At 36.3% G+C, this 12602-nt stretch overlaps 1 protein-coding gene and 1 long non-coding RNA gene across 5 annotated transcripts; both read right to left on the bottom strand.

Annotated features, from left to right (window-relative positions):
* Positions 1 to 1418: 1418 nt before the first annotated feature.
* On the bottom strand, positions 1419 to 5722 carry LOC137244739 (trafficking protein particle complex subunit 2-like protein). Of its 4 annotated transcripts, none has more exons than XM_067774176.1 (5): positions 4713 to 5555; positions 2248 to 2420; positions 2095 to 2182; positions 1946 to 2025; positions 1419 to 1900 (listed from the first exon to the last, which is right to left on the bottom strand). In XM_067774176.1, the coding sequence occupies exons 2-5, from the start codon at positions 2388 to 2390 to the stop codon at positions 1780 to 1782; spliced, it is 432 nt and encodes a 143-aa protein (XP_067630277.1). In that variant the 5' UTR covers positions 2391 to 2420; positions 4713 to 5555; the 3' UTR covers positions 1419 to 1779. The 4 variants fall into 4 exon arrangements, with proteins under 4 accessions (XP_067630277.1, XP_067630278.1, XP_067630276.1 ...); XM_067774177.1 differs by lacking the exon at positions 4713 to 5555 and adding an exon at positions 3958 to 4163; XM_067774175.1 differs by lacking the exon at positions 4713 to 5555 and adding an exon at positions 5564 to 5722 and having other exon boundaries at positions 1421 to 1900.
* A 6100-nt stretch (positions 5723 to 11822) lies between these two features.
* On the bottom strand, positions 11823 to 12442 carry LOC137246833 (uncharacterized). Its single transcript, XR_010951717.1, has 2 exons — positions 12232 to 12442; positions 11823 to 12142 (listed from the first exon to the last, which is right to left on the bottom strand). It is a non-coding gene; the product is annotated as an uncharacterized lncRNA (long non-coding RNA).
* Positions 12443 to 12602: the final 160 nt, after the last annotated feature.

Below are 12602 nucleotides of genomic sequence, written 5' to 3'. Positions count from 1 at the left end.
AAAGTCCCGAAATGACCCCGACGGGATCCCGGACGGATCCCAAAAACCATCCAGAAATGATGCCGGAAGAGCCCCCAAATGATCCCGAAAAAGTCCCCAAATGACCCCGACAAGATCCCGGACGGATCCCGAAAACCATCCAGAAATGATGCCGGAAGAGCCCGCAAATGATCCCGAAAAAGTCCCCAAATTACCCCGACGAGATCCCGAAGACCATCCAGAAATGATGCCTAAAGGGACCCAAAAAACCCCGAAAAAGTCCCGTAATGATCCCGGCAACCATCAAGACCTTATCTCTCGAAGGTACGCAAATGATACCGAAAGTACCCCGACGGGATCCCGGACGGATCCCGAAAACCATTCAGAAATGATGCCGGAAGGGTCCCCAAATGATCGCGAAATAATCCCGAAATGATTCCGGAATAGTCCCGAAAATGTCCCAAAATAACCCCGACGGGATCCCGGACGGATCCCGAAAACTATACAGAAATGATCCCGGAAGGGTCCCAAAATGATCCCGAAATAGTCCCGAAAAAGTCCCGAAATTACCCCGGCGGGATCCCGCACCGATCCCGAAAACCATCCAGAAATGATCCCGGAAGGGTCTCCATATGAGGTGAAGCTCATTATGAAACCATGTTAATAAGGCAGCAGGCGCATTGGAGCGAATGAAAAATTACATAGAAACATACAGGTAAAGCTAATAAAAGCGTGCTAATAAAAAGAATTGAAGGAGGGCGGATGTCGGGAGTAAAAGGAGAGGACCAGTGATCGTTCCTCCAAAATTGTCTAGATCTCGATCTGTATTTGCCAGATACCAAAAACTATTGATTTAGGAGAAAATTTATATTGAGTTATAACAATTTATAGATTTTACAACAGAGAGGTAGATAAAGGGGGGGGGGGGGGGGGGGAGGGGGTGGAGGGTTTCAACGCTTACTTTGTAAGCCCTCGACTTATTTGACCCCTTGAGTCTGTGATATTGGTGAAGGCCAGTATACGTAAAGTTATAATGTGTAAAAATTATTAAAAAGTAATTGCTCGAAGAGGTCGTGGGACCCCCACCCCTCTTTCCATGTGCGAAAAAAATTTCGCTAGATTACTGTCTGTGTCCCATATTTCATCAAAATCCGTGTAGCCATTCTGGCGTGATTCAGTCGCAAAGACGAAAAAATATAATAATTAAATTATAACTGTTCCTAGGGGGCGGGCACCACGCCCCTTTTCAAAAATATATAGCTAGTAGATCCTTCTAGACTATTGGCTATATGTGTGCAAAATTTCATCCAAATCGGTCCAGCCGTTCTTGCGTTATTGAGTCACAAAGACAAACGTCTGGACAAACATCCAAACATCCAAACATCCAAACATCTAAACATCCAAACATCCAAACATCTTAACATCCAAACTTTCCCATTTATAATATATATTAGATATTTTATTATATCGTTTATATCAGTACATTTGTTATTAAATAATAATATAAACAAATAAACTACAGGTCAAAACATATTGATTACATTACTTAGTGTTAAATATTTTTGAATAATATCTACATTACATTTGCATATACTTATTGTATATTATAAACATCTAGTTATCATTTGTAATTGTTAGACATTTTATTATGATACTAAACATTTTTCTCATTTTTGTGATTGAATCTGAATACTAAATATAGATTTGTTTTATTACAAAATTAAAATTTGTGCAATAGGGTTGCACCCCAACAGAATTTCTATTTAAACAACTATTTTAATGAACACATACACAACTTAATTATAGACATATTATAATAATATACATACATACATGCATAACAAAATAAAATTTTTGTTTACGCATTTCCGCCCATGATTTTTTGCACTGCCCGATCAAATTTCCTGCATTAAAAAAGTGACTATTATTTGTAATTATAATAAAGTGGAGCAACAACAATTAGTACTTAGAAATTAAAGGTTCGCCTGGTGCATAAAACGGATTGCAAACTGCATCGGTGTAAAGCATATGTAAATTACGAAACATCTACCGTAAAAGAAAGGTTAATAAAAATAATTAACAATTTAACCTTTTGTACTAATAGAACTGACTCACCGCTCGTACTTCATTTTCACGCAATGCTATATTTCCAGAATCCACAACGATGATGAATTTAATTTTTGTATTTGTCAAAAAGCCATAACTGCAAAATAAAGACAGGATTTTTAATGCAATTTCATAGGAATAATTGAATAAAAAAAAACCTACATCTTATGAGTCTCTGTTGAATACAACATGCCCAAGTAGAGCTCTTTCGATTCTGGCGTGCCCTTACTCAGGGGTTGGCATTTTTCCTCAACAACATCAAGAGCAGCATGTACACGATATTGCAGTTCCAATTCTTTATCCATATCGGATGTAGTTAAATATAAAGGCGCATTCTAAAAATTAAAAAAGTATTTTATAAGTACATTATAAATTGTTAATAGACGAAAGGTGACGTGGCACAGGTCAGCACTGCCGAGTTAGAACAAAAACGAGCGCGTACTTGCCCTGAGATATAGTATGCTTTCAGGATGCGAATATGGGATCATAGACAAGCACACTACACAAAAAACGCTGATAAGAAACTGGTTTATTATAAAACAGTAACAAAAAAAGATAATTTTTGCAGTTGCAGTTGGGAGAAATTTATGAACACGCAGCGGCATTTATATTAGTTTTTAAATTTAATTTAAGCGAAAATGTCAATAAATAAAAACAATAATTTTAGAATTAGTTAGAATTTAAGAGTGCGACATGAGTGAAACATTTTTTCCAGAAAATAAAACGATACAATCGTTAGGCCTGATCAAAAACTTGGGTAGGAGTTAGCATGATCAATTTGTAAGAAATTTTACTGTGAATGAGGGAGAGAAAACCCCACCAGTACAGTTTACATGTTGTTGTTGTAGCTATAAGGACACTCCCCGAATGTTTTGGGGAGCGCTATCGATGTTGATGGTTGCCAGATGCAGTACCGCTAAGTCCCCGTAAACCGCACCACTACGGTACTAGCCCGACCATCTTGGGAATGATTTAATAGCCGAGTTTTTTTACATGTATATGTCTATGTTTGCGGGTTAACGGTAATAGTGCAGTTTACGGTACCCACCGAAATTTGGGCCAAATTTTTCGAGTGAGGTATCAGAAGACGCGTATTCACGTCTAGATCAAGAATCCGAAAGCGAAAGTTAACTTTTTTTACCCGTTCAAAAGATATTAACGAAAAATCGAAAAAAGACCCCGGGTCCCTCCGAAACCGGGGGTGGGATCCATAGTATTTTTGCGCAGCACACCTTTCTGCGTTGGCGGCCTTCGGCCGCGCTTAAAAAAAATAACCCTGGGCTACACCATGACAAGTCCGGGTGTGTAGTATAACCGTGGCTACCGCCACGGTGATGCACAATTTTTTTTTGTGGGTATAAACACAACAACAACCACATTAAAATCGCCAACTTCAACTGCAAATATCTCCGGACAGAGATAAAATTTTTCTTTTCCGCCTTCGGATTATTGTTATCGAGATTAATACGCGTCTTTTGATACCTCACTCGAAAATCTTGGTCCAACTTTAGGGTGGGTACCGTAAACTGCACTACTACCAAAAAAACACTTATCCTCACTTAGATAATGTTTAGGAGACCCATCTAACCGCTTCAGAACATAGACCGAAAAGCGGAGACACACCCCTGTTGACCATAGTAGGTATATAGGTTGAAAAAAAACGCAGCAAATATGACCCCATGAATCCTTCTAGGCCATACCGCCGGCCCACCCCATAGATCCACGAGAAAACTGTAGAGCCTCGGCTCCTGGAGAAACAGGATTCGCCACGGATAGGTGAGGTTGAAACCAGTTTACATCACATTTATTTGCATCGGGGCGAGGAGCAGCCTATGCATATGCGAATCAGCATTAAAAATGGTGTGTTCGGACCTTAATTGATAATGTATTACGTGTAGCAGCATTTCGAGACTCCTTTGTTGAACTGTTTGTTTACCACAACCACAGCCACGAAGCAAGCAAATAATTCGATATTTACGCCAATACCCTCAACACATGTTGAGCAAATCACAAAAAAAACATGATTCGATATGCACACACCGCAGTTAAATAAGTGATACGAAGAGCTTCAAACTATATTACAATATTTACATCGGTAATAGTCTAGTTGAGGGGTCGACTGCTAATACGCTACCAAAAATATCGAGAGGTGTCAAACGACGCGTGTTGACATCAGTATTAATAATCCGAAGGCGGAAAATAAACATTTTAACGCGTTCAAAAGATATTAACGAAAAACCGAAAAAGACCTGCGGGTACCTCCGAAACCTGGGGTCGGATCCATAGTATTTTTGCGCAGAACACCTTTCTGCATTGGCGGCCTTCGGTCGCGCATATAAAAAATAACCCTGGGCTACGCCATGCCAAGTCCGGGTGGGTGGTATAACCGTGGCTACCGCCACGGTGATGCACAATTTTTTTTGGGGGTACGCACAACAACAACCACATGGAAATCGCCAACTTCAACTGCAAATATCTCCGGACAGAGATAAAATTTTTCTTTTCCGGCATCGGATTATTGTTCTCGAGATTAATACGCGTCTCTCGATATTTTTGGTAGCGTATTAGCAGTCGACCCCTCAACTAGACTATTACCTTTACATCCCTTTTTACTAGCGAAAACTTACATCTTTTTTTTTTTTTTTTTTTTTTGGGGTTTGGTTGAATGGCACGGACGCTAGTCCATAACGCCAGGTTGTATGTCGGATTGTTCTTTTTTCAGATTGTTGTATATGTAATTTTTGCTCCACTAATACACAATGGTAGTACCAAGGTGGCCAGAACCATGTGTAGCAGCTTGCAATTTGGTATTATTATAATTGTTCGTATTTTCAATTAGGGTTGGTTTTTTCTTGGCACCACGCCATGTTATATTCAATTGGATTTAATGGTTTACTCCAAGTACAATAAATTTTAAGTTTTTCAATTATTTTTTTTTTTTTTGAAATATGGTTTAATGGAGGGGAATTTTCCCGTTACGACAGTTATACGTAATTCAATTTGGTATTATTTGGCCCACGCCAGGTTATCAATTCCCGTTACATGTTCCGTTTGTTGCACTTGATGATAGTATCATGAAGTAATGTATGTATATGTGTAAAACGAAAGTTTTACTTGTGTTTTAATTTCTTTTAATTTGTTTGTATGTTTGATATATTTATTAACACTTTAGTGTTAAATTTGATTTTGCACGATAGCAATTATATGTATGTTTTTGCATAAATTGCATGTTTTATTTTAAAGTTTTTTAGGATTTTTGCCCGATAGCAAATAATTGTTATTTTTTGCACAATTTGCATATTTTTATGATACAGCGCACAATTCGTAAGTATTTTTAATTAATATTGTCATTTCGACTCCCGCACTATCCGCCATTTTATTCTCAAACCGCGTGAGTAAAGCCCCTTAATAACACGCGGTTGAGTTGTGGGGAAAACCGAACTTGACGCGACGACGTCAGAAAACGAAGAGAACTTACATCTTTGCCAATTATTGAAACACACACAGCCATGATAAACGTAAACTCAGCAACTTAACTAGAAGAACAATGGCAATTATAGTAAACAATGATGGCAATACAGTGATCCCACATCAAAGATATGCCACATGGCTCAATAGTTGTACGTATGGCAGAACGTCATCTTTGAGTTGAACCATGGATATGTCCATTGTGAATTCATAGATTCACAATGGAGATGTCAAAAAATGTATAAACTTATATCTCGCTTAGATCAAAAGATTAAGCCCGTTTGGGTAGATTGAGTAACAATTTTAAAATGTACACTTTTTCTTCCTATAATTTAAATGTGAACAAAATGTACATTTTAAATCTCACTGTTTACTGAATACAGAGGCTAATTATCTAAATATAAAATGCCGATGTCAAATGAGATGAAAAGGTAAACTTTGACAAATGGAAGTAAAATTTCGATATTTATTGAGGTGCATACTACGAACGTCGGAATTTGTGCATTCAGGAGACAGTATGGCGCATAGTCATAGCCAAATAAAATAGGTTTTATATTTAATTGCAGCATTTTTGACAGATAGCTCATAGCAAATTATGTAAATAAGCTGCAAATAAATTTAAAACCTATTTTATTTTGACCATGACTGCACCTATATATTTAGAGGAATTTTAGCGGAAGGGCAGTTAAAGGAATGTATCTATTAGCCGTGTTTTTCTTTACACATACAGTTGTGGTCAACTAAATAGATCCAACTTACACTTTATTCGTCTCTCTTAACGTATCATTCTTTTCTCTTAGATAACGGAAAAATGTTTCCCCTTTTGTAGAGTTTGTGAGTTGTTGAGTGAGATACCGTTTGATTGAAAATATTTCGCTGGTTTTACTTGAACTTAAATAAAAAAAAACGTTGGTTAGTGCATTGTTGCTTAGAAAACTAAATAGAGCCTTTTCGAAAATTATAAAATTCTAAGTACACAAAAACAGTTAAAATTCTTCATTCAAGTAAGTAGAGAAGAGCAACAAGAAATAAAATATTATAGCAGTTGAATTTCATAGTCTGACGTTTTGGTACAATGGGGAGGTCAAAACATTGTACTCCAAGCCAGCGAGCAGTAATTATTGAGCTTAGCAAAGGTGGAAACTCTCAAAGGCGAATTGCTTCACGTTTAGGTTGCTCCAAAAAGATGATAAAGAACGCCCTAAAATATTTTAAGAAGAATAAGACAACTGATGCCGTTCCAAGGAAAAAGCGACCACGTAAAACATCGGCATATACTGATCGCAAGATATTGCGACTGTCAAAATCTGACCCCCGCCTGACTTCTTCTGATATTAACCGAGAAATATCTAAAGAACTCGCAGTTCCAATATCTAGTCGAACGATCCGGCGTCGTTTAGATGAAGCAGGTCTTTTTGTAAGAAAGGCACGTAAGCACCCTTTAACCACTCCAGCTCAACGAAGAAGACGAGTAGAGTTGGGCGCTCACATGCCAACTGGACAGCAAATCAGTGGAAGTTTGTGCTGTGGAGCGACGAATCTAAAATAGATAGGATATCTCCCAGTGCAAAACGATATGTTCGGCGGCCCCCAGGCTCCCAATTTAACCCCAAGTACACATCAACCGTTGTAAAGCACGGTGGGGGAAACATAAAAATTTGGGGATGTTTTTCTTGGAATGGCGTAGGGCCGATCCAAAGAATCCGCGAAACTTTGACTGCCCTCTTTACGTAGAAATACTAAGAGATGTTATGCTGCCTTGGGCCGAAGAAAACATGCCAGTTATTTGGAAATTCCAACAAGATTCAGATCCGAAACACACGGCCAGGATAACCAAGAAGTTTTTTGAGGAAAATAGCATTAACGTGCTTGAGTGGGCATCAAATAGTGCTGATTTAAACCCCATTGAGCATTTGTGGGCGCACTTGAAGAGAGCAGTCAGCCAAGAGAAATGCAAGAATTTAGACGAACTTTTTGAAAAGGTGAAGGAGCATTGGTATGCTATACCTGTGGAAAGATGCGGCTCTTTAATTAATTCCATGCAGCGTAGATGCTGTGAAGTTTTGAAACAACGTGGATTTCCAACGAAATATTAAAAGAAACTTTAAGAATTCTACTTTGGAAAAATGTATTTGTATTGGCTTTATTTAAGAGTCCACTGGAACAGCTTCACTGAAGTGAGCATTTAAGTTTAAATTCCTATTAATATTATATATTGTTGAACTAGTATTTTAATTTGTGTTAGCTTACTCTTGCAAAATAAAAAACGAAAACTAAAACTGACACTGAAATAGCTATTTAGGCCTGGCAAATTTATAAGTAGGCTTGCTGGCGCTATTTAATTGGCCACATCGGTATATACGTCTGTTTGCGGGTAAAAAAAAAGCATTTCCTCACTTAGCTAATGTTTAGGAGACCCATCTAGCGGCAACCAGCTACAGAACATGTTGTACCGAAAAGAGGATACGCACACCTCTGGTGGTGAATAGTGGATACACACCATTTGTAGAGGTGATACATAGAGGTGAAACATAGACACATATTTAAGTTGCATCTGAGTATAATACGTATTGAAATTTAGGAGTAGGGGAGACCGGGGTAGCTCCACAAATCACACCTACAAGAATGAGCATTCACGAGTTCAAAATTGCTTCGTTCTGCGCATCTACGCTGTTGTTGTAGCGATAAGGTTGCTAAAGAAAAATTACATATGAACTGCCCATAAAAAGAGGCTGATCTTTTGCATTGTGAATGATGACTAAGTGTGATATCTTCTGCATAAACGTCAAAATTCCAAAGTGATTGGATCACCTGATTCGTATTTGACTATCGCTCTCATTCTGTATCTCTTTCTATCACCCGCTGAAGATAGGCGCCGCCATATTGAACAGTCTATCAAAACGCTGAAAAGTAGCCATATTGAACAGCCTGTCAGGCAGTTGACGCAATGCGCAATCTTCGGTGTGTTTTTTGTGCTGTCAAATAATAGCTGACAGGGAGAATGGCTATCGCAAATGGCCAGAGAATGGAAGATAGGTTTGTTTTTTGCTCACGGTTATTAAATTGAACTGCCATGAATTGCCCATTTGGGTCTCAAATCAACAGGCTACATATTTCTATTCATTTCTAAAATCTAGTTAACAGATAAAATCTGAGCAGCCAGTTAAGCAAACATTTTAACCTGGCTGTTTAAGAAGGCTTAAACAATTGGCTATTTCACTCCGCACCAAGGAGTATCAAAATCAAAAAAAAAAAAAGAAAAAATAATGCAATAAACTAGTCGTCTACAAAAATTTTTGAAAAACACTATTGAGCAAATAATTTAAGTAATCGAACAGCGATTGAACAGGTGATCGAGGCTGTTTACTATTGTGAACGTTTTTGTCAAACATTCGGCACTTGTACGAATTCAAACTGTACTCAACAGAGCGTTTACAAAGTGATCACTCAATGGTGGACCAACGGTTGTATTCGCTGAACAAAACAGACCAAATATGAGTAAAACTGATAAAAGCAATTTGTTGGACTTTTGGGCATAGATTAGATTGATACGAATCTTTTGCTTACGCTCTCATATTTTCGCTCTCACGAGGGATTTATCTTCTAGTTGTTGCTGGCAACAATCACAGATAAATCCCTCGCGCCAGCTGAAGCGGGTGCCAGAACAAAAAATGTGCCAGCCAAAACGAAAACCGTGCCAAAAATTTTGGTAAACTTTAGTTTGACCCATAACTGTAGATTAGCGTTCAAAAATTATGGGAAAAAGGATAAAAATACTTGTTTTAGTGTAAGTATTATTAGTTCGAAGGCGGAGGGTAAATATTATTTCCCATTCAAAAGTTATCACTAAAAACAGGTTTTGTAAATATGAACTAGTCCATTTTGATCACAGAACCTGGAACGCCAGACATGAAGGATAAGCCCTATCCATTAAATAATGTTAACTATTATATCATAGGTCCGATTTACTGAAATTTCAAAAGAATATATGGTTTTCACTGCGAGTTAAATGCAGTTACAATATTTGACTAATTAATTTAATCGAAATGTTAGTTTTACTTAGATTTGTTTATATTTAACTCTAACTAGTCATATTATTGTAAAATAAATTTAAGGAAATAAATATTTTACGACTATCATTTTATTAAATGCCCTACAAGAAACGCTGATAGTTTTACTAATCCACTCACACTTGTCATTGACAATGCTGATCCTGCGATGACGTAAACATTGATACTCAAATTTATGTATGTTCCTTTGTTCGCTCACGCATGTCCGCATGTTCCCAACGACAGCCTATAATCATGAAAAAGGACTCAAACTGGGAAAGCTTCGGACACCTGGTACAGAACAAAAGAACATACAGTAGATACCATTATGCATGTGAGATAGATACATAATTCTCAACGGAATTTTATGTATGCGAGAACAGTTTATCCCATTTAATCATGTTGTCACTACTGACTGTCATATGACAATCAAATGATTATCACGGTTGTTTTGTTATTTTTTAAATTCCGCCATTTTCAACCGACGAAAACCATATAAAAAATAAGTTTAAAAAATGAAAAAGAGAGCATTTCAAAGCTCCATGCTAAAAGAAAAAAAATCGAAAATAATATTAAAAAATACCAAAAGCTGTCGGAATGTATGGGGCGCACTCAAAAAATTTATACGCGAAAAATAATAGTGGTTAGTGGTGATTCATTTTTAAATGTGTTTCCGCATGAGGAAAGCGCTCTTCTGTTGTTTTGTTATTTTTTGAATTTAAATTGAACATTCTGAACTCGAATTCTTATAAAACTATTTATTTTAAACAAATAAAAAACACGTATGATTTTATCACAAAATTAAAAACGTAATGAAATACAGTAAACAAAAAGCAAAAAAACATTGTTTCATTTTTGGCGGAATATAACAATGGTCATTTATGATAGTATAACAGTCAAACCTGATATCTACAGTAAACTATCATTTATGACACTTTTTGATAGTTACAGTGTCATCACTGATCCAGGAAAAGGAATGAGAGTGAGCAGTACGGCTATATACTTAATCAGTAGGCCATGTTGGTGTATAAGGAGACAAAAACTCACACGTACACAGTTGTTTACATCACATTTGCGCAAGTCCCCTTAAGTTCGTGATAGAAAGTTTGTATGAGGCGCTGATCGTTAGGTTGACATTGCTGACAATCAGATGATAGTCATATGATAGTCAGTATTCTTGTAGGGTGATTGAAACTATAATCGCCGAAATGTATGTCAAAAATCCCCATTTTCAGATATATTAATTTTTGTTTGGAGTGGCATCATAGATAAATGTTATAAAAAATGTGCATTTTGACAGCGCTCTCTCGAACCATGGCTTTTGGGATTGTTTTAGTGATGGACGATATGGCGATTTTGAGCTATCAGTGAAAATAGATATGGCTATTTTTGAATATCGGCTATTTTTTATAGCTATAGCGATCGCTTTATTTCAACAAGCGATTCCATACAGAAGAGCGATTTTGAGCTATCAGTGAATATAGGTATGGCTATTTTTTACAGCTATGGCTATTTTTTACAGCTATGGCGATCGCTTTAATTTATCTTTAATAAGCGAATCTGCAATTATTTGTATACTTGTATATAAGAAATGAATGTTTAAGTCTTTTTACCAGAGTAGATTGAATGTTATACATTAATTTATACTAAATTAAATTTTATTAGAATATATGAACCAAAATTGGAATAAAAAGAAAAAAGTATGTACCTTTAATTGTAAACTAATGTAATGTGAAATTCTAATTTTCTGAGATGTTAAGATATATTATTAACTGGCTGACGACAATATGTTCAGACTCGTATTACACTCAATGAGATGAAACTAGCTGAAATAAATGTATATGCATCTTTGTTTTATAAATTTTGTTAATTGAAAATGCTTTGATTTTTAAATGTAAGATGAATCAACCCGAAATAAATCTGTATATATAACACCATAAAAACATGATTTATTTACTATATTATACTACACCGATGTATTTAGAAATACTCCGTATGAATTTATTCTGAAAGTTGTATTTGGCTGCATAAATTTGTACAGTAAAGTGAATCAATTTTTAATGAAAAATACAGAGGAAAAATATAGCAAATTCTTCAAACTATTACAAAAATATTCTTTAGCAGAAAATTAGCCACCCACTGCAGTGCCCTAGAAATTGGCCGGAGAATTCAACCATATATAAACCATATGAAAAATCTTGAATTGCATTCTCCCAAAAACCTTAAATTTTGAGTTAATCTGTTTACAATAAGACGAGTGATATATATTTCTTTTATACATTTCATGAAATTAAAGTTTTAAAATTAACTTATATTGCTTGTTTAATATTTTGAGAAATATTAATTATTTTATTATAAATACTTAAATATAAATTCAAAATATAACGAATTTTATATTTTATGATTGGCGTTTAAAAAGATAAGCATTTTAGCCTTTTCATAATCTAAGCGCATTCTTCTCTCGCTTAAAATAAGGCCGGCTTGAGAAAAAAGTCTTTCACAGGGAACCGATGTTCCTAAACACCCCAACTTTTCGCGAGCTATAGGAGATAGATTGGGATACTTGTAATTGTTTTTTCTGCCACCATAAAAAAGGATCAGCTTTGCAATTACAGTTTCTTCTATATACCTCTGCACTTCGATAATTGCTCTTGAATGAGTTGTGCCTTGCGGTCTCTTTGATCTTTGCGTTGATTATTTTTGAGTTCGATCTTTCGCTTGTTTGTAAAAATTACCCAAACCACGTGGCTGCTTTTCTAGCCGAATTCACAATGTCGTCGTTCTAGTTGTTGCACAAGTTTGCTTTGTTCCGTTCGCTGTTTCGGAAAGTAAAGCACACAGATGAGCAATGATGAACGATATCTGACTATCGATGATTGCATCGCTGCTATTAGTATTAGAATTCCATGCTGAAGGAAAATCGCCAATCGCTATAATCGCTATAATCGCTATTGGCGATATTCTGCCAGAGGTGATTGTCATTCAAAAGAATCGAATGAA

Source organism: Eurosta solidaginis, chromosome 3 (assembly GCF_040869045.1).
Source record: "Eurosta solidaginis isolate ZX-2024a chromosome 3, ASM4086904v1, whole genome shotgun sequence".
NCBI lineage: Eukaryota > Metazoa > Arthropoda > Insecta > Diptera > Tephritidae > Eurosta > Eurosta solidaginis.
The sequence above is the reverse complement of the archived record's forward strand: the minus strand, read 5'-3'. Positions and strand labels throughout refer to the sequence as shown.

Coding starts and splice junctions, on each gene's coding strand:
- LOC137244739 (XM_067774175.1), bottom strand. CDS start 5,596: ATGGCTGTGTGTGTTTCAATAATTGGCAAAGAT. Junction 2,183..2,247: donor TCAACAGAGACTCATAAGAT/GTAGGTTTTTTT, acceptor TTTATTTTGCAG/TTATGGCTTTTTGACAAATA. Junction 1,901..1,945: donor GGCGAACCTTTAATTTCTAA/GTACTAATTGTT, acceptor TACAAATAATAG/TCACTTTTTTAATGCAGGAA.